We start from the raw sequence: 25808 nt of genomic DNA on the forward strand, positions 1-25808 counted from the left end.
CTTGCCAAACCCCTGCCTCTCCATATGGGGACCCCACCCCTCCCCACCAATCAACCAAGTACAAACACCACACACTGTATTTCTACACTGAACTGTCAGCTCCTACTGTGAGCGACCCACAGCCCGAGTCCGGGTCTCCTTGGCTGGGTTGGTTCGGTGAGATCTAGGAACCTTGAGAATACATCAATCACAGTCAGATAATTATCATTTTAAAATGTCAGCTTCATACTTACCAGCACTGTTTATTTTAATATTTGTTTCCTGTTATATGTAATATACATAACTTAAAAGCACATCCATACAAATCTCCTACAAGCGGCACCTTCATAATGAGAACCCATAAACATATAATGTCTACTTCACCTCCTGTGGCTTGGTTTCACGTTTTTGCTTTTCTTTTTCTCATTTCCAGTGAGAGTCATCTGCAGTGGCCCTCGGCAGGACCAGGACACAGAGGGTGAGGGGTATGGGGTGGGGGAGAGGGAGGAGGGAACCCAGACAGAAAATGACGAGACGTGTGAGAGTTGAGGGGGAAAGGAGGCGGAAGAAAGGCAGGTGGATTTTGCAGCCCAGTGTCAAGACCCAAAAAATAAGAATCCAGTGTTCCTCCTCCTCCTTTCCGAATGGGGGATTTTTCTTTCTTGGAAAACGGTTGACGGGGGCGTGTCTTGCTGCTGCAGCTTCTCTAACTGGCTGCAAAAGTGTTTTCCTTTGCATTGGAGTGGGCAATGGACGCAGGAAAAGAAGAAATGGGATGCTTGTCCACTGAAGGGAACGTGTAGGCCCAGGAGGCATTGTACTTCTACAATCAGCGTGGTCTGGCTTGCCTTGGTTGTTCTGCAGGGCTTCAAAGTGGGGTGGGGAGGGGAGCAAGGGATTACTGTTGTTATAATTTTTATTTGTTTGGTTTCCTAGAAAATCCCACCAATTCTTCAATTTGTCTGCAAAGGAAATGTAGGCGTTCAGATGTTGGTTGTTGCTGTCGGCCGAATGCTCGGCCAGCCCCGGCAGCAGTGCGAGGACGTGGTGTTTCCTGTGTATATATATCTATATCTATATATATCTATATATATATGCTTTTCCTTTCCCAGTCTCTTTCAGGGACAGTACGTCACAGCTGGGACGTCGGTGTTGAGTTGGAGAATCCAGGATGAAGGCCCCTTCTTTATGGTTCTCTGGCTTGGGTTGGACCAGAAACGCCAGCATCTTTTCACAGAGGTCAGGATTCCTGAAGCCAGAGGTCGGGGGGCAGGGGGTGGAGAGGAGAAGGGAGATGCAAAGGAAGGAAGAGGACAAGGAGAGTTAGTAACTTTTGTCGTCCATCTTTAAATACATGGCTGTTTTCACTCTCTTTACCATGTGCCCTTGATTATGACTTAGGAAGACAGAGTGACTTATCCAAGCCCACACAGCTGGTAATAAAGTGGCCACTGACAACTCAAGCCACCTTGTTGTTCAGTCACTCAGTCGTCCTCTTTGCGATCCCATGGACTGCAGAACACCAGGCTTTCCTGTCCTTCACTCTCTCTCGAAGCCACCTGTCTGACTCCAAAGTCCATGCATGTTTGCTGGGCTGTGTCCACGCAGGTAGGATCTTTCACTTTGGCTGAAAATTGTTCAAGTTACCTTGAAACTTTGTCCTTAGCTTTACCCGATCACACTTGTTAGATCACACTTAGCTAAGATCACACTTGTTTCATTTTGTCTTCCTATCTGCTCTCAGATCTAAAAAATATTTAGATGTGATGGCAGAGGTGGGTTTTTTTTGTCTTTCCTTTCTATTTGCCATGGCCTGCTGTGTCCTGGAGGTTAGTTAAACCCCAGAGAGTAGTGTTTAAGTGAAGAGACTGAAATCTGGATCCCAACTCAAGTTTGACTCCAAAACTTGAGTGGTTGAGGGGTCTGGGCTCCGAAATCAGACAATCTGAAGTCAAATCCCACTGCGTGGTCTACTAACTCTGTCACCTTGGGCGAGTTTCCTAATCTTCTTAGACCTTAGCTGCTTCCTCCATAAAATGGACAGAAGTTGTAGGGAAGATTCAAGACAAGGATCAGCGTAAGTGCTGAGTAAATACTGGCTGTTTTTATCATTACTACTGCTGTTGTTAAGTTAACCACACACTGTTCTGATCTCATTGAGGGCAAGGGCTGTCTCTTACTTACTGCTGTCTTTCCAGAGCCCAACACCATGCCTGACATATAGCAACTACCCAGAACTATTTAACGGGTGGCATATCATCCCTGTCCTTTACCATTTACATGGTCAAGTGCTAATGGAGTGGTAGATAACTGATCCTTCTTGGCTCATTTGATAGATGGGAAAACTGAGCCCAGAGGGTGCAAAGACTTAGCAAGTTGGTGGCAGAAACAAGACTAGAATTCAAGGCTCCTGCTTTGAAATAGGTCAATCCTGCCTACCCCTCACCTTCCCCATTTAATTAGAACTTTGAAAGCAAGAAAGCTCTGGGAAGCTGGGTGGGTGCCACCCTCTTGCTGGCAGTGTTTGGGATATAGATCCTGCCTGAAGGAGGTTGGCCAGTGGAGCAAAGATAGAGCCAAACCCACACAGCTGGTCTGTGAGCTGCAGGGAGAGAAGACTGTGTAAGGCAGGTGATTTCCACACTCACAGCAAGAACTTCAAGAAGGAAGAACTTCATAAGGAAGTCTGCTGGAGCAGGGACAGAAGGAGGATTCAGGGAGGGGAGAGACAATGAAGACTGGCAAGATGGATGCCCACATAGAAACAGAAACTCGTGCAAGAGGCTGGTGATAGAAGTTTAAAGTCTGACTTGCTCAGGGCTCTCATCAACCACTCAATATGACGAAACTATAGGGACAAGGAAGGAAGTTCACATCGCCAAGCACCTTTGGTATGTGAGACAACACCCTCGTAAGTCACTGCTATGGACTCAATATGAACCCCCAAAATTCACAGGTTGAGTCCCTAATCCTCAAGAGGATGGTATTCAGAAGCAGGGCCTTTAGGAGGTGCTCATAAACAGGATGCGTGCTTTTGTAAGAGACATGAGAAAGATGACTTCTCTGCTTTCCACTGCATAAGAACACAGAGAAGATGGCTGTCTACAAACCAGAAGAGGGCCTTCACCAGGAACCAGATTGGCTGGCCCCTTGACCTTGGACTTCCCAGCCCCCAGAACTGTGAGAAATTAAGTGTGTCTTGCTTAAGCCATCCAGTTTTCTGTTCTGTTACAGCAGCCCGTGCAGTCTCTAACACTCATAAATGTGGTTCATTACAGCAGCTCCAATGTATAGGTTAACTCCATTTTGTAGGTGAGGAAACTGAGGCCCGGGTGGTTCCTCTGGACATACTTTCTGGGTCCAAAGCTGGGTGTGTTCTTTCTACTCCATTCTGCTACTTTCTGAGAAGTTTTTCTTACAATGCTGGCTTCACTTTAAGTTTTCTCATCAATTAATGGAGTACCTGCCTTAGAGGATTTCCCTGATGGTCCAGTGGTTAAAAATTTGCCTTCCAATGCAGAGGATGCAGGTTCAATTCCTGGTCAGGGAGCTAAGATCCCCCACGATGCAAGGAAACTAAGCTGGTGTGCCACAATTACTAAGCCAGCATGTCTCAACTAGAGAGAAGCTGAATGTCACAACTAAGACCCAACACGGCCAAAAATAAATAATTTAAAAAAAAAAGAGTTTCCAATTCAGAGAAGACCTCCCCTCCAGAATTAGTGAGTCTGACTATATGAAGAGTCAGAAGTGGTTTCTACTTGGCGACAATTAATGGGAAGGAAGGTGGACAGAAAAGGCATGTAGAAACTTCTGTCTCTCCAGGGCAACATAACAAGGTAAGCTTTACAGAAGAATCCAAAAGAGAGAGATAGAGAGAGAGGGTGTGTGGTGACGTGTGGGACAATGGCAGCCAAGGAAGAAGTAAAGGGTGGGGGGAGGAGGAGGGAATGAGATGGCAAAGGGAGCACGGAGGTGGGCAAACGTGAAGACCGCATGGGGTAGGGAGGACGACGCTGGGGTGAGAGCCGAGAGCGCCGAATAGCCAGGGAACACAGGAAGGCAGGAGCCTAGGGGGACTGACTGGGACGCTTCTGGGAAAGACGAAGAGGAGTGAGACAGGGAATGGAGGAGGTACAAGAACCTAGGGAAGCAAATAAGTAGCGAGAGGACTGTATATAACTACAAGAGGGCTTGTCCTGTCTCTTCATTTTGCAAATGAGCGCACCGAGACCCCGATGGTCATGAAGCTAAGTCAGTAGGATGGATGGAATGGAGTCAGGTCCAGATTCCCAGCACAGAATTCTTGGCATCAGTGGCTCCTACACTTGGCTGCACACGGATTTCCCAAGGACCAAGGTATAAATAAAGATTCCCAGGGGGTTTCCCTGTTGGTCCAGTGGTTAAGACTCTGAGCTTGCAAAGCAAACAAGCAGCACGTGTTCAATCCCTGGTCAGGGAAGTTACGCGTACTGTGCAGCCAAATAAATAAAATAAAACTGAAAAAAAAAAAGATTTCCAGGTCCTAACCCAGCACTTCTCAGTCAGACCCTATGACAATAGTTCTCTAGTGTCTGTGTTCCCAGGGTAATGCGGCCAGCTCAGCACCAGCTTGGCAAGTGACCTACACTCTACCCCTCTGAGACCTGGGTAACAAAAAGCAACAATAACTAAGCAACTGAGGGGACAAGAATGACAATTTACATGAAAGTCTGAGGAAGGCAGGCTCTGCCTGTGATCAGCTTACATGACTTCCAGACCAGCCCTGTCTGGGTCTTCCCTGGTGTTCCAGTGGCTAAGACTCTGCACTCCCAATGCAGGGGGCCTGGGTTCATTCCCTGCTCAGGGAACTAGATCCCACATGCTGCAACTAAGAGCTCCCATGGCACGACGAGCCCGGCATGAATAAATAAATTAAGCACACAAATAGACCAGCACTGCCCAACAGAAATACTAGCCACAGATGGAATTGAAAATTTTTCAGATAATAGATTTTCTAGACAATATTTTCTAAACATCCTAGAAATTTATGGCTTTCTAAAATTTCCAGCTATATTAGTAAAACTCTAATGTTTCAATTTACATCAAAAAGAGTAAAAAGAATCAGGTGAAATTAATTTTAATAATGTATTTCACTTAGCCTAATACATCCAAACATTATCACTTAACATATAATCAATATTAAAATTATTGAACTATTTTATACTCTTTTTCTCCATATATAATCTTCAAAATCCAGCACACATTTTACCCTTAAGGTACATCTCATTCCAGATTAGCCAGTTTCAAGTGTTCAACAGCCACATGTGGCTAGTGGCTCCTACATTGCACAGCACAGAAAATTATTTCCAACACTGTAGAAAGTTCTGTTGGACAGCACTGGTCTAGATTGGGGTTGGCAACGCTTCAGAGTGGCAAGAAAATACTTCCGCACCTTTTCTTGTGACATGAAGGGGGTGGTAATCAAAAGGGTGTAAAAGAAACATTCTTGTGTCTTTCTAGAAAACACTGGTTTTCTTCATCAGGGAAGAGGACAAAAGGAGACCTGCTGCTTGTGGGGGCCTTTGAAATGGATTTATTTTTCAGTGAGGTATAATGTGCAAAGTCAGTCAAGTACACAAATCTAAGTGTGGAGCTTAACACATTTTTATATGTGTACACATCCACGCAGCCCTCCCAGTTCAAGACACTGACACTTCCAGCACCCTCGAAGGTCCCCTTGTGGTTCTTCCCTGTCAATGCCACTTCTCAGCAGGAACTGGTATTCAGACTTTGAGCATGTTTAGTATGGCCTGTTTTTGAACTTCCTATGAATGGACCCATTTGTAAGTGTCTAACTTATTTCACTCAACTCAATTATTATAGATCTGATAAAATTCAGTAAATTTCTAAAGGGGCCTCACCAGCTTCCCCCAAGTTCAGGCGGGAGACCTGTCTGCTCTAGCACCACTCCCCTCCTGTTATTCACCAAGGCACTGATGGCCCAAGAGGAAAGAGTAAGGATTGAGGTCCCCTCGGATTCTGGCCCCAGGTGGCCTCAGAAGGGTTTCCAATCTAGCAAGACAGATGGGATGAAGGACTCTGGTCCTCATATTCCTCCTTGGCATCAACTATACTTCAATTAAAAAAAAAAAAGTAGGATTTCCCTGGTGGCACAGTGGATAAGATTTCGCCAGCCAGTGCAGGGGACGCAGGTTCAATCCCTGGTCCAGGAAGATCCCACATGCCACGGAGCAACTAAGCCCGTGCACCACAGCTGCTGAAGCCTGTGTGTCTAGAGCCCGTGCTCCGCAGCAAGAGAAGACCAAGCACTGCAGTGAACAGTAGCCGTCACTCTCCACAACTAGAGAAAGCCCATGCAAAGCAATGAAGACCCAGAGAAGCCTAAATAAATACAATTTTTTTTAAAGATAAAAAATTTTATCTTTTTTCAACTATAAAAGATAAAACTACAATTTTATCTTTTTTCAACATTCAACTATACTTCAATTTGTAAAACTTTCCTTCTTGGCGACATCTAGTGGCTGGTGATGGAGACAGAGACTTGGGGACAGGAATATGACGTGGGCTGGGTAGGACTTTTTCTGACTTCCAGCTTATAGGCAATGGGCCAGTGAGGTTTTGCTTATCTCTGTCTATCCCACCTTGGTATCCACCCGTCCAATCCTCTCTCCCCTTTTCTCACCACTTCTGGATTTACTTTTCTGGGTCTGGAGCCTAAAACCCCAAAGAAACCAGTCTTCCTTCCCCTCTGTCCTCATATCAAATCTAGGGGAGCTATTTCTTCCCTTTGAATCCAAAATCAGGAAGCCTGGGGGGTGGTGATCAAAGCTGTGCTGGAGACCCAGCCTCTGGGTGGGTCCTCACATGGAAATGCCTCTTGGAGGACCCTGTTCTCTTCTCTGTCTCACAGCTACTGAGCCCCACGAGCCTCACCTGTGGCTTCTTGTCCCTCTCCTCAGGGGATGGGTCTGTTTCTCTGTAGACGACGGCTTTGGTTACCAGCATGTCAGGATGCTGCAGTTTGGCCTCCTTGATGGCCAAAGCCAGGGCCTGGAGGAAAAGAAGAGCAGGGTGAGGAGCCAGAGCGCACTGAATACGGGTGAGGCCACAGAGACCAGCAAGCCCCTCCAGTGCACAGGGACGCTCCCACAAGTTCATGGCAGAGGGTGGAGCTCAGGTCTTCTGGCTCCTTCTGCCTCCCATTCAGTGCCCCTTCCTTGGGGGCTTCTCCTCTGGACAGGGTCAGCAGGAAGTGGACATCGTCTCTGCTCACACACGCAGCCGTCCACAGGTAACCCAACGCGGGAGGGCCGGTGGCCTGGGCAGTGCCACTGGGACCCACGCTCCCATCCACATACCTGGTCTTGATCGACATCTTCGTCCCCGGTGATGATGATCCGCTTCTCAATTCTCGTCTCAGAAAACCCTCCTTTCACAGTCTGCAGAGGGAGAGGGAGGCGGGTTCAGCCTTAGGTCTGGCTGGGGCAGCAGCCTCGACAGGGGACAGAGTCAAAGCACCCCTCAAGGGCAAGGCTGGAATCAGCAGTCGCCTTCTCTCCTGGATCCCTTGGTTTTTCCCTTTACTAGTTTTGGGACTTCAGACTGAACACCCTGCCTGGCTGCCACTGCTCCCCCAGCTACCAAGCTGCCCTCTCTAGCTCTTCCAAGCTGGGCTTGAATGCTGTGGCCCTCACCCTGGTGAGCTGCCCTTCCACCTTCCTGCCTCGGTACCTCCCGAGCAGCAAGTTCGTATCTCTCATGGTTCTGGGCCTCTCTGTCTTGTGCTGACCTTGTGTGTGTGACCTGGCCTTGCTCACTAGGCTGGGGCTCTTGATGGTAGGGGCTGTTATTTTTGTTCACCTCTGCATCCCCTCCTCCCCCATTCCCCTGCCCCACCTGGCCAGGATAGGTACTAAAATGCAGATTTGTTGAATGAAACACATGAATGAAATGTGAATGGTGACAAGGTTCTCCTTTAAATGACTTCCAACAACACTAGAAGAGAAAATTGCATGAATGATACTTATACATAAGCTGATAGCTGCCACTGTTTTCTGAAGGGGTGGGGCCTGGGAGCAAGCTTAGAAGATGGGGGAGGACTTAACTGCTTAATATATTAAAGGTAGGTGGTGGCGGAGGGAATGCCCAGCTGGAGTCAGGAGTGGACAGAGAGAAGACGGCTCCCAGGGCAGAGTGGACGGCTCCCAGGTGGCAGGGCCAGGAGAGACTTTTGAGCTGTATGCTGCGGGGTGTGTGATGGAACCCCTTCCCATAAACCTTTCAGTCAAGTCATCCTTGCTCACTGATGCTTTTGGTAGGAATGGGCTCTTTCTGGGGACCATACTGTGTGTGGCAGGGGGCAGGGCTGGGGTGGTCTTGCTTATTAAGGGCTAGTGCTGTCTACCAGATTCCTCCTTCGATGCTTGAACGGAACCTCCCACTCAGCCTGGCTCCCTGGCCTCTCTCCTTCAGGACCGCATCTCTGCCTTGGGCTCCCTCCTGTTCTTCCTCCTGGCCACTCAGGCATGGACACAGTGGTGAGCGGGTCCTCAGCCCGCGGGCCCCATCCTGTAAGTCGCTGCTGACCCACCGGGAAGGTCTTCCTCCTCTGGCCCCGCCCCTTCCCCTCCTCTGGCCCCGCCCCTTCCTCCTGGAACCCTGCTCCGCCCCCTCCACGCCTAGTCTCTTCCACATCTCTCTTCTTTCTCCCGTCTAGCTGCACATCCTAGTGGACCTCATCTCCTCTCCTTAAACCCCTTTTCACTGGGTTCCTTCCCACTTTAAAAACCTTGATGGCTTTCCATGGCTCTCAGACTCAGACCCTCTGTTGTCACCCTTGTCCTGGGATTTCTCTTTCTTGTCTCTGTTCTGCTTCCCCCTCCCTCAGTTCAACCTAATTTCTCACAGTTCCGCCCCTACATGCTTCTTCCTGGCAGAGACGGCTTATCTTGTTTCTCCGTGTGCACTGTTTGCAGCCCCTCTAGCAGTCCCTAGCACAAAGGTAGCGTAAGGCTGACAAACTAACATTTGCTCAGAGAATGAATAAGCGAACACATGTTTCTGCTCCCATCTTCCACGTGGCTTAGAACGTCTGCCTCCTCCCTCAAGAGTCCTCCCTGGCTTTCCAAGACCGTGCGCAAACCCCACCTTTTCCAGAAGCCCCTTCCTCATTCTTGGAGCCTTCCTTAAATTGCTCCCTGCTAAATCCCTCTGGCACTTAAGCTCCATGAGGCACAAACACTAGGGTTCACAATGTCTTCCAAGGAGACAGTCCCATCCCCCCAGCCTGGCCGTCAACAATGAAGGGCAGGTTGGTGCCTATGATGCTTAGCACAGAACAAAGTGCACAGCACTCCAGAAACTGGGAACACTGCAGTCTTCTCTATCCACGTCACAGGGCAGAGCTGTGGCGAGCTTCCAAGCCCCGCGGCCAGGCTGGGGGAACACGGGGTCCTGCTGCTGCTACTCACTTTGGTAACATGGGTGGTGGTGGAGGTGGAGAGGGTTTCCGCGGTGGCGCCGTAGGTGCTGGTGAGGACATCTTTCCCGATGATCTGCAGAATATAACCACCACGACCCCACCCCAGGGGTCAGGTGAGGGCGCTGGGGTCTGCAGGATGGGGCGGGGGTGGGGCCAACCAAGGGAGAAGTGGGGAAGGGGGTGGTTCCATGAAGGTGAAGTCTGGAAGCCAAGATGCTTTGAGTCACCAAGTCTAAGAACTCAGGAATACTGGAGTCTTCAGAATGCTAGACCCATGAAATTCTCAAACCCTGGAATCTAAGATTCCTAGAACCTGAGATTCCTAAGGTCTTGAATCCTAACAAGACCCTAGAATTTAAGAATCCTGGCCTTTGAGAAGGATGAACAGAGGGATCCCAGGGCAGAAACAGAGCACTCCTCATCCCCCATGCTGTCAGGGTGGGGAAGACGCTCTTTCTGGGACTAGATGATGAAGACGACAGATCTGGAGAACAGAGGCACTGCCAGAGACCTCTCAGTGACAGACTCAGGCTGCTGAGGGTGGAGCAGGTCCAGAGTCCAAGCCTCTGGACTCCTAGTCCATTACTCCTCCTGGTCAGTAAGGACAGCAGATGCCAAAGAGCTGTGACGTTACAGGCATCACCAAGGGGAGGGACCAGTTCATCCCACTCTGCTGCCCTACTTGTACGCGGGGGGTGGGGGGGGGGCAATGGACGAGACCCTGACCAGGGAGCCCTGTGGGCATCCGAAGGTGATGCCGTTTCCTAGTGCTGTCCTTAAAGGGGCGGCCTCCCAGGCTCCACGCCGCACTTGCCTTGGGCCACGTGTGGACCCACGTCCACAATGCTCTGTGTGGAGTCCCCTAGCCTGAGCTGGCCCTGCCCACTTACCGGAGAAAGAGAACGGATTTCCGTGGCCACCGTCTGTGGGCCTGGGATCATGGCAGCTGCCCCCTTCCCGGACTTGAGACTGTTCTCCTGGGGAAACAACAGTGCTCAGATGGCCAGGTCTCAGGTGGGCGGGCCCCCAGGATGGCCGGAGCACGTGACCATGGAGCTCTCCCAGCCACAAGGTTGAATAGTGACGTTAGAGGCAGAGAGCTGAAGGCATCATTCAGTTCAGTCTGCTCCTGTTCATCCCTTGCTCGCTCACTCAACACACACGCTTACACACTTACACACCCGCACATTCAACAAATATTTACTGAATGCCTGGCGTTAGGGACACTGTGGTGAACAAGACTCAAGACTCAATGTTCTCCCTGTAAGTACTAACAAAGGAGTCGAGACATCCAGGCCCTGCCATGTTCCAGCCACGTGACCTGGGGCAGACCCACCTGCACTCTCCAAGCCTCCTCGATTCACCTACATAAAAGGACCCTGCGGTATACAGGTTCATCAGTGGCAACAAACATCCCACTCCAGTGGGAGATGTTGGTAATGAGGTGCAGGTCGGGGGTTGTGTATGTGCTGGGGGGCAAGGGGTCTAGGAGAAATCTCTGGACCTTCCTCTCAAGTTTGCTGTGAACTTAAAATTGTTCTAAAAGAATAAAGTCTTAAAAGAAATTTTTTTAAAGGGAGACCCCTGTCCCACTTGCACAGGGACATTATGAAACTGAAAGAAGATGAAAGGGCTTTGCAAACAGCAATCTGTCAGGTAAATACAGGAGTACAGGCTGATACTAACAACATGATGACTACTGCTTTCTGAGTGTTCACAAGGTGCTAGGTATTGTGCTAGGGATGCATGGTCTCATTTAAGCCTCTGAACCACCTAGGAAATTGTTTTAATATTCCTGTTTTACAGGTGAGAAACTGGAAGGTCAGGGAATGTTAAGTGGCTTGTTCAAGCCCCCGTACAAGTGAGTGACAGAGCCTGGATTTAGATCCAAGTTGGTCAGACTCCAGATTCAACACTCTCCTTCTGCCATGCTCCTCTGCCCTTGAACCAGCTCTCCTGGTCCAGCCTTGGGATCTAACTCCTAGATATTCCTGGAATTGGACCCAGGCTTACTGACCCACACTTACTCCAGTGTTCTTGCCTGGGAAATGCCATGGACAGAGGAGCCTGGTGGGCTACAGTCCATGGGGTTGCAGAGCAGTCAGACACAGCCTAACGACTAAACAACGACAATGACTGGTGGGAGCCTCCATCTCCCACTTCCTGCACCACCGCAGGGCTCAGCCTTGTCCATCCAGGGGCCCAGAGCTGTGTCCACTCTGCAGCTCCCCAGTGGGCTGAGCCTCAGGTCTGGACTGTGCATGACTGATTCTAGATCTGGACCTCTGTCTGCCAGGGGATGGGTGAGGACAGAAGCCCTCTGCCTTCGCCCCACCCTCCCCTGATCTAGCCCCAGCTGTGGGTAACCTGGTTACCTGGTATTCTAATCACAAGCCACTTTCTCAGAGAGCGTCCCAGAATGTGGCTCAGCAGCAGGCCTGAAAAGGGCAGCCTTCTGGGCTTCAGGCTTCCTTTCTCCCAGCCAGGGAGACAGCCACTAGCCCCTCTGAATCCTCCCATCCTTCCAGGCCTTCAAACCTCTACTTCCTCTATGGATCCCTGTTTTCTAGCCAAGCCTCACCTCCACCTTCACACTGCTGGGCACACAGGTCGTTCCAAGCAAGGTGCCAGCTACTCCACTTGCCTTTCCCAGATCTCCAGCTCACCAGTCACCTCTCCTGCCTCAAGGAGGAGCACCCCTTCTCCCTGGCTGGGGCTACACCCCCATTTCCACGCCAGGTCCTTCCTCCCCAGACTCGGGCCTCCTCTCCATCCCGCTCCACTCCCCCCACTACTCTCTCTGAGACGCCTCGGCTACTCAAGCCTTCTATGGCCTCGTCAAAGCCACAGTCCCCTCTCCCTTTATCTGCAGCTCAGATCTTTCTTGAACCTGAGACCTTTAAAACCAACTATCTCCGCGACATTTTCCCCTGGAAATGTCCCACAGGCACCTCAGGCTCAAGCAGACCCCAAATGGAATTCACTGCTTCCCTCACCCCCAACACATACCTTCTGCTGAGGAGCACCCTCTGCTGTGCTCCTCGTTGGTGTAAATGCTTCTCAGACTTGAGGGGTATCACCTGAAGGACTTGTGAAAAAATAGACAACCCCCACACCCGGGCTTCAACCTGTAGTTTTCGAGTTGTCTGGGGTGGGGCCTGAGAATTTCCTTTCTAGTAGATTTCCAGGGCGACTGAGCGCCTCACTGGTCCATCTTTCTTCCCATCATCTGAACGTCCAATCAGTGACTAAATCCTGCCTCCAGACAGCGTTAACCCCATCCCCCTGGTCAGCCTCCACCACCTCTCACTCTGGCCCTGCCCCAGCCCCTAAACTAGTTCTCTCCCTGCTCTTTCCGTCTCTCCCAGCGGAATGTAGGCTCAGCGCTGCTGTCTCCCTCCGCGCTGGATTCGCAGTGCCTGGCTTTACACTACCTCACACACCGTGGGTGTTCAGTAAATATTTGCTGCAGGAAGGAAGGAGGGAGGGAGGGGAGGAGGGAGGAAGGATTAGAGGGAAGAAGGGGAAAAAAAGGGATGCGAGCTCCCAAGGGAAGGAAATTTGTTCCAAGAATGTTCCACACAGGTTGCTAGAGTTATCTTTCTAAAACACAGAAACACATATTTGATGACACCATGCCCCTACTTAAAAAGCTGAAGGGCTTCCCTGGTGGTCCCAGTGGCTGGGAAACTGCGCTCCCAATGCAGGGAGCCTGGGTTCGATCCCCGGTCAGGGAACTGGATCCCACATGCTGCAACTAAGACCCGGCACAGCCAAATAAATAAATAAATATTTTAAAAATGGAAGTGAATCTCCATGGTCTCCAGAATGAAGTGTGAACTTCATACATGACATCTGAGGCCCTTTCAGCCCAGCCTTCCTTTCCAGCCCCTTCTCCCCCTGCTCCCCGTCCACACACTTGACATCTCACTTCCCTGACCACTTCCTTTCCCTAAATGCTCCACTTCTTCACATCTTTGCCTTTACACCTGCTGTTACCATGACCTAGGAAACCTCCTCCCATGACTGCCCCCTAATTTTATCCTCCAGGGTAGCTCAGATGTCACTGCCTAGGGAAAGCCTTCCCAGGCTCCTGCAGTCTCAACCCATGCCCTGGGCTCCCTGGGAAAGCATTATTACACAGTTGCCTGAAGGCAGGAAAAAATAATGGCCACTCTTATTTACAGACCACTTACAGTGCGCTAGGCACTCTTTGGAGGGCTTTACATAGATTACCTTAGTTTAGCCTCATCTCAACACTTTGGGGATATACTATTGTTCCCCCCCACCCCATTTTCCAAGTGGAAACAGGTCTGAAAAGGTTTTGGGTAACTTGTCCAAGGTCACCCAGCCAGGAAAGTGGGAGAGCCAGGCCTTGTTCACCACTGTGTGCCAGGACCTAAACAATAGATGTGCCCATGATTATCACTTGGACGAGTGAGTTCTAACAAGCAGTGTCTTTTCTTCAACTCTATATCCCCATTCCAGGCAGAGTAGAGACTAATACATGTTTTTAGAACAAATGAATGGATGGATGGATGGATGAGTAAATGAATGATGTAACTGCCTGCTCACCATGGTACAGATTTACATTTAGCCCGAGGACCATCCTGATGCCACATGGCAAAGGGTTGAGGGGAGAAGAGTAACAGAGTGACCCATGGAGAGTGTGCAAGCTGGTCACTGGTTTAGGCTTATGTATCTTAACAGTCTTTATTTACTCAAAACCTTCCTATGGAGTAGCCTAAATTAATGTATAATTTTCTTCCTATGTGTGTATCAGGAGTTTGGCAAGAGAAAGCATTTGAAAACAACCTCCCCCAGCTCAAGACAGATCCAGCCCGGGCACTGATGCCCGCTCAGCCCCAGCCCCAGCCCCACATGGGCCACTGTTCACAACAGTCAGAATCGGGGAGCAGAGCAGAGCAGTTGAGGTGGACAGTGGGGCTTCCGGACCCAGAACACCTGGCTTTGACCTGGCTCTAGCATATGTTTGGTGGTGTGACCTTGGGTAAGTCACTTTACCTCTCTGAACTTCATTTTCCTCCTCTGTAAAGGATGGAGGAAAAAGAGCATCCACCTCACAGCTCTTTTCTGCCCCCCGAGGGTGCTGCATGGAGTCACAACCTGTGGCTGAATGCTAGCTGTGCTGTGTCATCATTTGAAGAATCTGATGTGATTCTTCAGAGCAGAACCACAGGGTCTCTCAGGATTTGAGCTTCTGGCTTAAAGTCACCACACGCCATCTACTGACCAATGTGAGGAAGTGGCCTGGGCCACCCACAGGTGCCACGAGGGTGGATTTCATCCAGGAAGGATTTTATCAGCACAATCCTTCCGTGTTGCTGATAATCAGTTACTCAGACAGTAGCATCCTCTCTTTGTCCCTGCCATAGCTCAGATGGTCCAGATGACTGAAACTCAGGGATGCCACCTCCCACATTATTCATTTTGCAAAACTGAGATCTCACAGGCTATCCTGTGGCAGCTACAGGCCAGACTTTCAAACTTCGGCTCTGTGTCCCACGCCTGACACAGTGAGGTGGATGAGGGCTTCCTGCCACACCTGGCGAGGTCGGCTTGTTATCTGGCTGTTTCAGGGGCAAGGGGCTGGTCAGAGAGGCAAGTCTCAGGTCCTACTTACCATGGTGGTTGATATGGTCTCTGTGGTGATGGAGGGAGTAGTTGTGAGGAACTCCTTCCCTCCTGGGGCAGTCCCATCAACCTGGGGGCCAGAGGAGGAGTTGTTAGAGGGGTGGGGGGAGAGAGAAAGAGTACCGAAAATGACTGCAGCATCTGCCACCTGGGCAGGAGGCATCCCCAGGTACCAAGCGGCAGGCAGTGTGAGCGAACGTGGGGAGGGGGATGTCCACACACCATATGCATATGTGTGCATGCATTCAGTTGTATCTGACTCTTTCTGCGGCCCCACAGACTGTGGCCCGTCAGGCTCCTCTGTCCATGGGATTCTCCAGGCAAGGATACTGGAGTGGGTTGCCATTTCCTCCTCTGGGGGATCTTTCCAACCCAGGGATCGAACCCACATCTCTTCTGTCTCCTGCATCCACAGGCAGGTTCTTTACCACTAGCACCACCTGGGAAGCCCTATCCAGACACAGACCAAACTACAGACGGGCCTCAGGTCATCCCAGGTCACGGGTCCTCCAGCTCATTCAGATTCTTTTATTTCACAAAGGGAAAACAACCCCAGATAATTTGAAACATTCTATCCAAATTTCAGAGCCTGTGTTCTTTGACTGAGGAGCCCACTGCTAGGAATTCACCCTTCAGATGCATACTGAAAGTTTTACCAGGGAGTCTGAACAGAAAAGTTCATTGCAGCATCAGTGTTAACTGCAAAAGACAAAAACAATCACAGGTCCATTGATGGGAGATAAATACATGCTAAATCAGGATCCATTCCTAAGTTGGAATAAGGAGAGTGAGGTGGGTCCACATGGGCCAACAGGGAGGGATCTCCAGGGTAAATATTAAGAAAAAAGGTAAAATGTAAAAGAGAGAACAATCTCTTTTGTGTAAAAAATTTAAATATCTAGAGATGTAAGCACATATGTTAGTATATGCATAATTTTTTTTCTGGGAAGAATCACAAGAAAAATTTCATTCTGTTCTGTTTGAATTTCATAACTGTGACTATTTTGTTGTTATTTTGTTATAGGAGCTGTGGGGCCATTTTTAGTTTTCTACTTCTCTGTATAAAAACAAAGCCAACACACATTACTAAAACAAAACAGACCAGTGGAGCAGCTTGCCCAGGGTCACACAGCTTGTCAGAACTCGAAGGTTTTTACAGCTGCACTAGCCACCTCAGAAACCTCTATGCATGTTATCAAAGATGGAGAAAAAGTTCGGGAAAGGACAGAGTTGCCCACATCGTGTAGATTTACATCTTACTTTAAGTTCTTGAGACAAAGATTGGTCTCCAGGGAAAAAGAGCCCCAGCACTGCAGTTCCTCTGACCAGCAAGAACCAAGAGGAAATCTACCAGACCCTCAGTCTCCCTTTTCAGAGCTTAAAAACGAAAGGAGCTGAGAAAATGCACTGTAAGTAATGGATCTGTGTCTGTTTGCAACTGCCTCTCCAGGTTGGGCTTCCCTGGTGGCTCAAACGATAGAGAATCTACCTACCATGCAGGAGACCCGGGGTTCAACCTCTGGATTGGGAACATCACCTGGAGAAAGGGATGGCAACCCACTCCAGTATTCTTGCCTGGAGAATCCCATGGACAGAAGAGCCCGGTGGGCTATAGTCCATGGGATCGCAAAGAGCTGGACACGACTGAATGACTTAACACTTTCTCCAGGGTACTAGGTATTTTTACATCTTGCTGAGCCAAATAACTTATCTTTTTTTTCCCTCAGTTTGTTCATTCTGTCAGTCTGATGTGGAACCCCATGCATTAAAAAAAAAAAAAAAGACCCCATGTGAGCAGCTCTGATTAAAGCTGAATTGGGATCTGTCTTCTCCCAAAGCAGTCCCTGGGATAGCTCAAGAAACCTCTCCAACTCCTTCAAGTGACCCATCATCACTTGATAAGACCCATTGTCTTATCCATGTAACACTCCCAGGAGAATAAAGGCCACATGACCATCCCCATTTTACAGATGGGAAAATTGAAGCTTTAAGAGGAATAGTCTGCCCATCCCATCACCCACCCATGGGGCTCAGGGAAGATTATGAAGCTTGGAAGAGCACTGGGGTTAAAATTGTGGCGCTGGGGGAAGCCAAGGTGGCAAGGGCTGGCCAAGGGAGTTTGCCACAGTGGGGACGCCACACTCCAATGCCCAGTTTCCTTGCTCAGGCACATAGGAAAGCACAGGTTACCTGGGTGGTGTCCACAGTGGCAACCCTGGTCTGCAGTACAGCCTCTGGCTCAATCTTCTTCCTGATGGCCAGGCTGCTGACAGTCATGGTTTCCGTTTTCACGGGCTGTAGGGAGATGAAGGAGAAACACTGTGTCTCAAACCCCAGAATGATTCCTGCTCACAGGCAACTGCGACGTAGGGTCAACAGGTGAATTCCAACCCCTGCTGCTGGCTGACTTTCCAGAGGGTGATGCAGGCCAGGGCAAAAGAGGCCTGGTGTGATGTCATAGACAAACAGCCTTGGAAGGGAGCCAGACCCATCAGCAGCACCCAGACAGGCTACCTGTGACCCTGCGACAATACAACCTCATGGTGGTCCAACCTCATGGTGGTCCAACCTCATGGTGGTCCGTGCTGGTTTTCAGGCTACCATTAAGAGAACATTCACTATTCAGTAAACATGCTCCTTGCTGGGTCTCACATCCAGCATCGTCGTGATATACACCGTCCTGAATGACTTCAGGGGTGATGCCACCACCTCCCAGCTGCTTTGTCTGTTCTTTAGAGCAAGAGTCACACACCTGGAGGCCTGGGGGTGCGGGGAAGGGGCAGGCAGCAGATGTAAACGAGTGAAGTGGGCTTGCTGAGGATGGGGATGAACTGGAGAGCACATGGGGTCCACTCAGGTTTGGTCTGAGTGACTGGATTATCTGATTTTTTAAAAGATATTAAAAAAAAAAATCCTTGGATCTTGTAATCATCGTCCTGATTTTTAAACCAAGGTCAAAGAAAACACCCGTGGGCAAACAGATTACAGCCTCTACTCTAGAAGTCTTATGTTAAATGATTAGTATCTTCTGAGTCCTCCATTGAACCTAGTTCATGGCTATACACACAGCAGGTGCTAACATATGTGAATGAAAGAATGAATAAATAAATGAATGAATGAATGCCAGTTTTCATCAGGTTGGGAGGCTGGTAAGAGGGAACTCTTCTTTTAATAGATGGTTGTAACTTAGAGATCCAGCCACTCATTCAGTTAATCATTATTAGTGCTTGGTATGTGCAAGCTTAGTGGAGTTGCCACCTGGTAGGAACGCAGACCTGTAAGCCAGTAACCTGACAACTTGTAGTTATGATGGGAGTGGAAGCAAGCAGAGCAAGGGGGCTGAGCAGGGAACAACGCTTCTGCCCTGGGTAGTCAGGAAAGCATTCACTTGTTAAGCGACATGTGAACTCAGTTCTGGAACGTGACAAATTCGCAAAAACTTTCTCCAGAGGGTTCAGCACGGAGTGAAAAACCAGAATGGATGAGCTCCTATTTCAACGCCTGGAATGTGGGGGAAGGGAGAATGTGGTGGGAGGCAGCTGGGGCTGGAAGAGACGCAAAAGCAAAGGAATCGGGACCAAAAGTCCCCTGTAAGAAGCCCTGAGAGCAGAGAGGCCCAGACCCAGTCTGTCCCCGAGTCCCCTTCTGCAACGACGTTTCCTTTTCTCTAGGAGTTTCCACTGTTCCCCCAAGACCCCAGGCCCCAGGGAGAGGAGCCAGCGCAGGGATCAGAAACAAACATCTGGCTTTCAGAGCAGGGCGCCCCCATGAGTCCACAAGCACACAGTCTGCAGGTGCCATGCAACGCAGGCAGGGGGAGGAGTCGAGTCGGACCAGACTGCCTGTCGTCACGTGACCTCAGGCAAAAGATGGGGTCACGGGGTTAAAGTGCCCACGAGTGCACGTTAGGGGTAAACCGAGCTGCCGAACATGCGAGCACAGAACCATGCTGCTCTGCGGAGGGGCGGTCATGCAACACGGATCAGAGCTTCCGGCTGGCGGCTCAGTCTTCTCACGCGTGGCCCAGGGCCCTCTGAACATGCAGTGCCCGGCGGGCCCGGGTCCCGGTGACGCTCCACTGTACCTCGAACTGGGCCATATCCGGGGTGGAGCAGGCCCCATGGTCTGGGCTGTCCTCCAGGCCCCCGGACTCGTCATCCTGGCTGGGGCCCCGTTTGTTGAGATCCCGGGAGAACACCAGGCCCTCGGTTTCCGAGTCGCTCTTGTCTCGGTCAAGCTCAGGCAGGCTGCGGGAGAAGTCTTCGAAGGCGCTGCCGTGGTAGTCGCCGATGACCGTGAAGTCGACCTCGGCCTCCAGGCTGGACGTGGAGCTGACGGTGATGCTGGAGCACTTCCGCTCAATGGCCAGGTGGTTGTCCTTCAGGAACACGGCGTCCCTCTCCTGGTCTTGCTCCTCATCTCCCGTGTCACTCTCTGGGGCCCTGGGCCGTGGCGGTTTGACCTTCTCCTCGGAGCCCTCCCTCAGCCCTGCTCTCTATGGCCAGATAAAATCAGAGGAATGGTGGGGTGTGGGATGGGGGGAGAGAGAGAGAGAGAGAAAGAGAGAAATCAAGATGGTGAATGACAGAAGAAATCTTGGGGCAGCTGATGCCCCCAAATGGAAGAGCAGGTCAGGAAAAGAAAAACACCCCCGGAAAGGTTCTTTGACACCATAATAAGCTTAAAAAAAAAAAAAAGAAAAGAAAACATACACACAGAAAATTTCTCAAGAGTGAGGACGCTCCTTTCCGAGGGTCTCTCGCTGATGGCAAAAGCAAGTACAAAGCAAACATCCTGCCAGTTGGGCCTGGACAGGAGGCTCCATCCAAGGTTTGGATCTGGGAGTTTATCAGAAGCGGCACTGCGCACGCGGCAGGGATGGGAGCCCGGACCCCAGGCCCATCCGTGCAGGCGGACATTGAGGAAACAGAAACCAAGGAGGGAGGCCCAGGGACTTGGGGACACCCAGGATGGGGAGGCAGAGAGGCTGGAGCCAAGAGCTTTGAGGAACAAAGAGGAAGCCAGCACGCTTTGTCAATTCCACTGAGTCTCGGTGGGCGGAGTCAGCGTCGTCTAGAGGGAGGAGCCACGGGGGTAATTCCTGGGAGCTGGGCGCTACAGCCCTCCACCCTGAGCTCTCTGAGAGGAGGTTCTGGTCAAATCAGTGCAATTGACAAGAGCAGGCCGAGAAAGTGCTGGAGGGGGACCAGCCACTCTTGTCTGACATACATACCTCTCAACTTGGCCTGTCAGGGATTAAACACCACACACACATTTTTGGCTGTTTTACGACATTCTTTTTTAAAAGACCAATCTAACATCCACCAAATATATTTTTTAAAGTACTTGGCTCCAGGTTCTAGAGACTCAGTAGGCTTAGAGATTCACTCGCGAGACAAGCCTCCGTTCAGCCAGTTTCTGGAAGGTTGAGAGGTGTGAGGACACATTCCAGACAAGCCAGAGGTGAGCTGCCACAAGAGGCGCTGCCCGAGCAGGTGGGGGTGTGAAGGCCGCGAGGCACCCTGGCCAGGTGAAGGTGACCAGGTCATTAGGGCACCGAGGGGCTGCAGAGACCTGAGGGCCCAGGGGGCTGGCGAATCTCAGGTGCCCCCCCTTTCCTGGGGGGTTCGCCGCTAGGCTGGTGACCTGCGTCTCTTGCCTGACCGCATCTCCGGCTTTGTTCTGGATTAGAGAAGACAGTTAGTCTTAAGGAGGCAGAAAGGAACTTGGCACTGGGACCGAGAGGGAATCAGAAGCGAAGGATGGAAACCTCTGGACTGTCAGCTTCCCGCGGGCAGGAGCATCAGGGAAGGGAAGAGGATGAAGGAAGATCGCTGGCCAAGCCAAGCAAAACGGCAGGACCCAGCAGGTGGGGGCAGCAAGGCAAAGCGAGTGTGTAGTTTGCCGGAGGTGGTGCCACCTTCTCCACCCGGGCTGTGGGACCCTCCGGGCGCTGGGTCACACCAGAAGCCTAGGGTCTCTGTGGCTAATCTAACATGGGCCAAGCAGATGAACCCGTCATTCCGCCTGAGCCACACTCAGGCCCGTTTAGGGAAGAGAACTCATAGGGTTGGACAAGCAGCCTCTGGTTGCGGTAATGACGAGGGGCCCCGGAACCATGCTTCTACAGAGCTACGCGGCATGCGGTCAGCTCCCCGGCCGGGGGCGGCAGTGGGGGTGGGGGCTCACGTGGCCAGTTCCCCCAGGAGCTTCCTCCAGTGTGGTTTCACAGCCTGGATTGCTGGACACGAGCTCGACATCCTTGCGTCCTTCCCGAGGGAAGGATGTAGAGACGCCCTCCAGGAGGCGGCTGGGAGCCGGCGGCATCGTTGAAGGCTGTGTGACTGTGGGGACAGCCAAATCCCCCGGGGGCTGGAACTGGACACATCCCAGGTCGAAGCGCTTACTCCGCTGTTGCTCTGCCTGCCCCGTGGAGGCCTCTGAAGACAACTCGTGGGCAAAGGCCCTGGTTTCCCCCAGGCCTGTCCAGCGAGTTTCAGCTCCATGGGTCTCAAAGATGCGGATTTTGTTGGCCACGGAGGTCTTGCTGATATCTTCCAAGGAGCCCTCTTGACCCCCAGCCTGGAGAGAGGGCATCTCCCTGTGCTTCGCTGCAGGGAACACCAACCCCTCTGCCTCTTCAGAGATGATTCTGGGCTTCCTGCTGGCGACGGGAGGGGCCCTGCGCTCCCCTCCGTCCGTCGGGGTCACAGCCAGCCCGACTTGGTGCTTGGGCTCCGGGCTCTCTTTAGAAGGATGGGCATATTTGAGAAACACATGGGGCTGTTCTCCAAAGGGGTCCCTGAGCTGCACAGGCTCCCCTGCCCCATGAGGGGATGAGCTTGGAGAAGCTGCCTCTGGAGAAATCTGAGCTGCAGATGGAAGAGGGGAGGTCGGGAGCGGGGTGATCACTTCCATCTGAAGGAACGCTGGGACTTTGCTGTCCTCTGCTTCAGATTTTCCTGTCTGGGTGTGAACTGGTCCCCTCTCTTCGGGCAGGAAGTTACCTCTGTCCGGCCTGGCTGGCTTCCCGACGTCGCCAGGCAGGATGGCCCACGGAAGGGCAAAGACCTGGGGGTCTGGATGCATGGCCCCTCCTCTGTGAGGTGAGTGGTTCCGTTCTCCAGGGGGGCTTTTCTCAGCCTTTCCCATCAAATCTCCACTCTTGGGGGCCTCTTCCTCGGCAGCTTCTGAGGATAAGGCGTGGGCAGCCTCTCCTTCCACCCCACACTGAGCTGCGTCCCCATCCTCAGCGAACGTCAGCCCTGGAGAAGGTCCCTTTCCGAGCTGCTCAGCAAAGACCTCCAGGTCCTCTGGTCGGTGGTTCCTGGGGGACCCTGCCTCGTCCTCTGGGGAAGCTGAGGGGGCGACACCCCCATGGTGCTTGTTCCCAGCAGCAGCAGAGCCCCACGGGCCTGAGGAGTCCAGCTCCAATCCTTCCGTGAACCCCTCCACCAGCTTCCGCCTGGTCTCCCATTCGGATGGGGCATCTAAGTGCTCTTCTCTCTCCTCCAGGGGTGGAGGGAGGACTTGATCTTCAGCATCTCTCTCTCCGCAGCTGAAGTAGAAGCTTCTCTCTGCGAAGGAAGTGTCAGTTTCATCACTGGAGTCAGCTCTGGCTTCTGTGTGGCCGGGGTCCAGAAGAAACGACCGGAGTCCTGCCGTGTCGGAGGCTGGAGAGGGCACATCCATCTCTGCGGGTTGGATGCCCGGGGCAGTGGGTCTTCTGCGAGCCTGGAACTCCTCCAGCTCCTGCCTCAGCTCTGCCAGGCCCTCCAGCTGATCATCGGAGGCCGGGGGTTTCCTGACCACTACCTCTGCAGCATTCACCCTGAACTGGGAGCCCTCTGGGAGCCTTCCTGCTGGGGTGCAGCCTGGAGCCAGAGAAGCCCTTTCTGGGCATCCCCTGGCCCAGAGGGCTTCCTCCCACATGGACTCGAAGTCTTCAGGGCTTGCGATCATTCTTCCTGGTCGCTGTGCGTTTGTTCTTCTGGCTCCCACCTTTTCTTCTGTGGCCACTTCCACCTTGAACTTGTCCACCAGGATGTCTACCTTGGAGAGTCTGCCATCAGCAAGGATGCCGGCGAGGCTGGAGTCACTTCCTTCCTGCTGCATGCTGGTCACTTTTAGGAGACTGAGCTCTTCTGGCCTAATGTACTCTCTCTCTATAAATACCCAGTGCTCTGAACCCTGCGTTTCAATTGGAGCAAGAGGAGTTAATATGAAATATCAGGCACCTGAAGAACGCATCACTTTTTCCCTCTGCAAGAAGGGGCCAAGGTCAACTTGTCCCCAGAACTGGCAGGGCAGAGGAAGGCATGACAATGCTGGTCAGCCTCATCAAGGATCAAGGCTACACTTCCCATCAAGGCACCCAACCAATTATCTACTGATGTTATCTACCCCTCAACCACCACCCTAACTTGGTAAAATGGAGTGGGGGTCTCATACCCTCCCTGTGTTAACCAAGGGGAAATGGAGATCTATCGATGGTCCAGGACTCTTTCTCTTTTAATAGTAAAACTGTCAGTGACAGAGGGGAAAGTAGCTTACATCACGTGGAACCTTTGAAGGCTAGAGCCAAAAGAACTCCTAAGACTTCCTCCAGTCCAGTTTTCTCTGCGTACTGAGAAATGGGGTAAACTGAGGCCTAGAGAAGGTCAGTGACTTACTCCAGGTCACGGTCAACTGATGGTACAGTCAGGAAAAGAATGCTTGATTTTTGATGCCTGAGAGCTTGGCCAACTTACAGCCAACAGAATATGGGTCCCAACTGTGGTCTAATGTCCAACTGAGGGGGAAGCACTGAGTTGAGTTTCACAGGCCACAGCCTGAAACCTTTTTGCAAGAGCTCATTGGAAGGAAAGAGATTAGAGTGAAAACTGCCACATGGCCAGATCTAGAGGTCAGTACCAGTCACCATAATGGTTTAAACAGTTTGAGTTCTGTGGGGTTCATTCTCCAAAAAACAAATACCAAGGCCTATTCTTAGAAATGACTTTCCTGGTAGCTCAGATGGTAATCTGCGTGCCATGTGGGAGACCCCAGTTCAATTTCTGGGTCGGGAAGATCCTCTGGAGAAAGGATAGGCTTCTTACTCCACTCTTGGGCTTCCCTGGTGGTTCAGTTGGTAAAGAATCTGCCTGCAGTACGGGAGACCTAGGTTCAGTCTTTGGGTTGGGAAGATCCCCTGGAGGAGGGCATAGCAACCCACTCCACTATTCTTGCCTGGAGACTCCCCATGGACAGAGAAGCCTGGTGGGCTGCAGTCCATGGAGTCACAAAGAGTTGGACATGACTGAGTGACTAAGCACACACATTCTTAGAGAATTCTAATGAAATTCACAGAAAGAGTGGAAAAGGACTGACCAGAACACATCAGAGAAGAAAAACATCTAATGATCCAAGCTTCATCATCAGTTAGAAGCACTGAGTGTCACAATCAACCATCAATGAGACAGCCTTCTGCCTTCCCTAGAGTTTCTCAAACAACACTTAAGGAGGGAAGGATGGACTTTTAGAATGGTTATAAAAAAAAACAGCAAGAAGGCTGGGAATTCCCTGATGGTCCAGTGGTTAGGACTTAGTGCTTTCACTGCCAGGGGCCTGAGTTTGATCCCTGGTTGGGGAACTAAGATCCTTCAAGCCAAGCAGTGTGACCGAAAAAAAAAAAAAAGAAAGAAGGCCATTGGGATTTTAATCTTGCAACCACACAATACTTTCTTCACATGAAATCTTGATGGCAGTTCAGTATGTAACATGGATCCTGGACTGCCCTGTTGACATTGGAGGTCTGGGCTACCCTACTGCCCCAGAATGCCTCCCTCTTTTGAAACCACTGCTCTGACTCAAGCCCACAGGTGTGGAAACTGAGGCCTGGGGAAAGTAAGCACCATGCTCAAGGTCAAAGAGTTAGCCTGAGATAAAGGCAGGCCTAGAACCCAGTCTCTGACTCCACATCCTACGAAGAGCTCAATGGTAAGATGTGATGAAAATTGCTCCCAACAACAGAAGGGGGCAAGTTTCCATGAGCTTGTGCTCTGATGCAGGTGAGCATTTGGTGAGGAATCTGTCAGATCCCAGAAGATCTGAAGCATTCTGAAGGATCAAGGGAGCATGATCAACCCTCTGACCTCCACTCCCCAGATCCACTTTAGCAAAATCTCCATGACTTTCAGGGAATCAAACCTCATGAAAAGAATCTTGTCAACAGGAAAGAGAGAGACAAGGAATGGGGAGGGTCCAGATAAAGTCTGCATCATTTTCTGAGATTTTTCTCCAGGTTGTAAAGCTTTCAGGACAACGGCACTTGAACGATCCCAGAGGGAAGAACTTTGAGAGCCTACAAAGCCTCCTTTCTCTTGTATTTGGGAAGCAGGCAGCTTTAGCCGCTCCCATTTCAGCGTGTACTGACATCAACAGCTTGGCAATCAATGATAGCCAAAGATAGTCCATGAGACCCCTTCTGGAGCATCCCTGCCCCAAGTCTAACTGGAAACTAGACCAGTTAGTCCATCCATCCCCTGCCTCCACCTTCTCTAAACTCCACGTGGAGCTTGGGTCTATCAGGGTCTCCAGGCCATGCCTCTGGTTTTCTAGAAACCAGAAGCTTAGGAACTAGGTTGAGTGGGGTGGGAGCTAGCACAGAACAGAAAGGTTCTGCAGGAAGAAAAAGGGAAACACGCCCTTG

At 51.0% G+C, this 25808-nt stretch overlaps 1 protein-coding gene across 26 annotated transcripts in view; it reads right to left on the reverse strand.

Annotated features, from left to right (window-relative positions):
* Window positions 1-201: 201 nt before the first annotated feature.
* EPB41L1 (erythrocyte membrane protein band 4.1 like 1) overlaps window positions 202-25808 on the reverse strand; it is a 146269-nt gene continuing 120662 nt past the window's right edge. For 10 of the 26 annotated variants that reach the window (XM_086332037.1, XM_086332036.1, XM_086332033.1 and 7 more), the window contains 10 exons: window positions 21308-23308; window positions 20693-20800; window positions 19203-19613; window positions 17309-17413; window positions 15108-15188; window positions 10354-10440; window positions 9453-9536; window positions 7341-7421; window positions 6916-7032; window positions 202-1228 (listed from right to left, as the gene is read on the reverse strand). In XM_086332037.1, the coding sequence (XP_086188163.1) occupies window positions 1220-1228; window positions 6916-7032; window positions 7341-7421; window positions 9453-9536; window positions 10354-10440; window positions 15108-15188; window positions 17309-17413; window positions 19203-19613; window positions 20693-20800; window positions 21308-23308 (3084 nt within the window). In that variant the 3' untranslated portion in view covers window positions 202-1219. The remainder of the gene's footprint in view (window positions 1229-6915; window positions 7033-7340; window positions 7422-9452; window positions 9537-10353; window positions 10441-15107; window positions 15189-17308; window positions 17414-19202; window positions 19614-20692; window positions 20801-21307; window positions 23309-25808) is intronic. The other 16 variants (XM_086332049.1, XM_086332050.1, XM_086332048.1 and 13 more) reach the window with 3 other exon arrangements.

The sequence above is a fragment of the Bos grunniens genome, chromosome 13 (genome assembly GCF_055505025.1).
Source record: "Bos grunniens cultivar Pamir isolate PY7600 chromosome 13, Bosgru_T2T1.0, whole genome shotgun sequence".
Classification (NCBI taxonomy): Eukaryota; Metazoa; Chordata; class Mammalia; order Artiodactyla; family Bovidae; genus Bos; species Bos grunniens.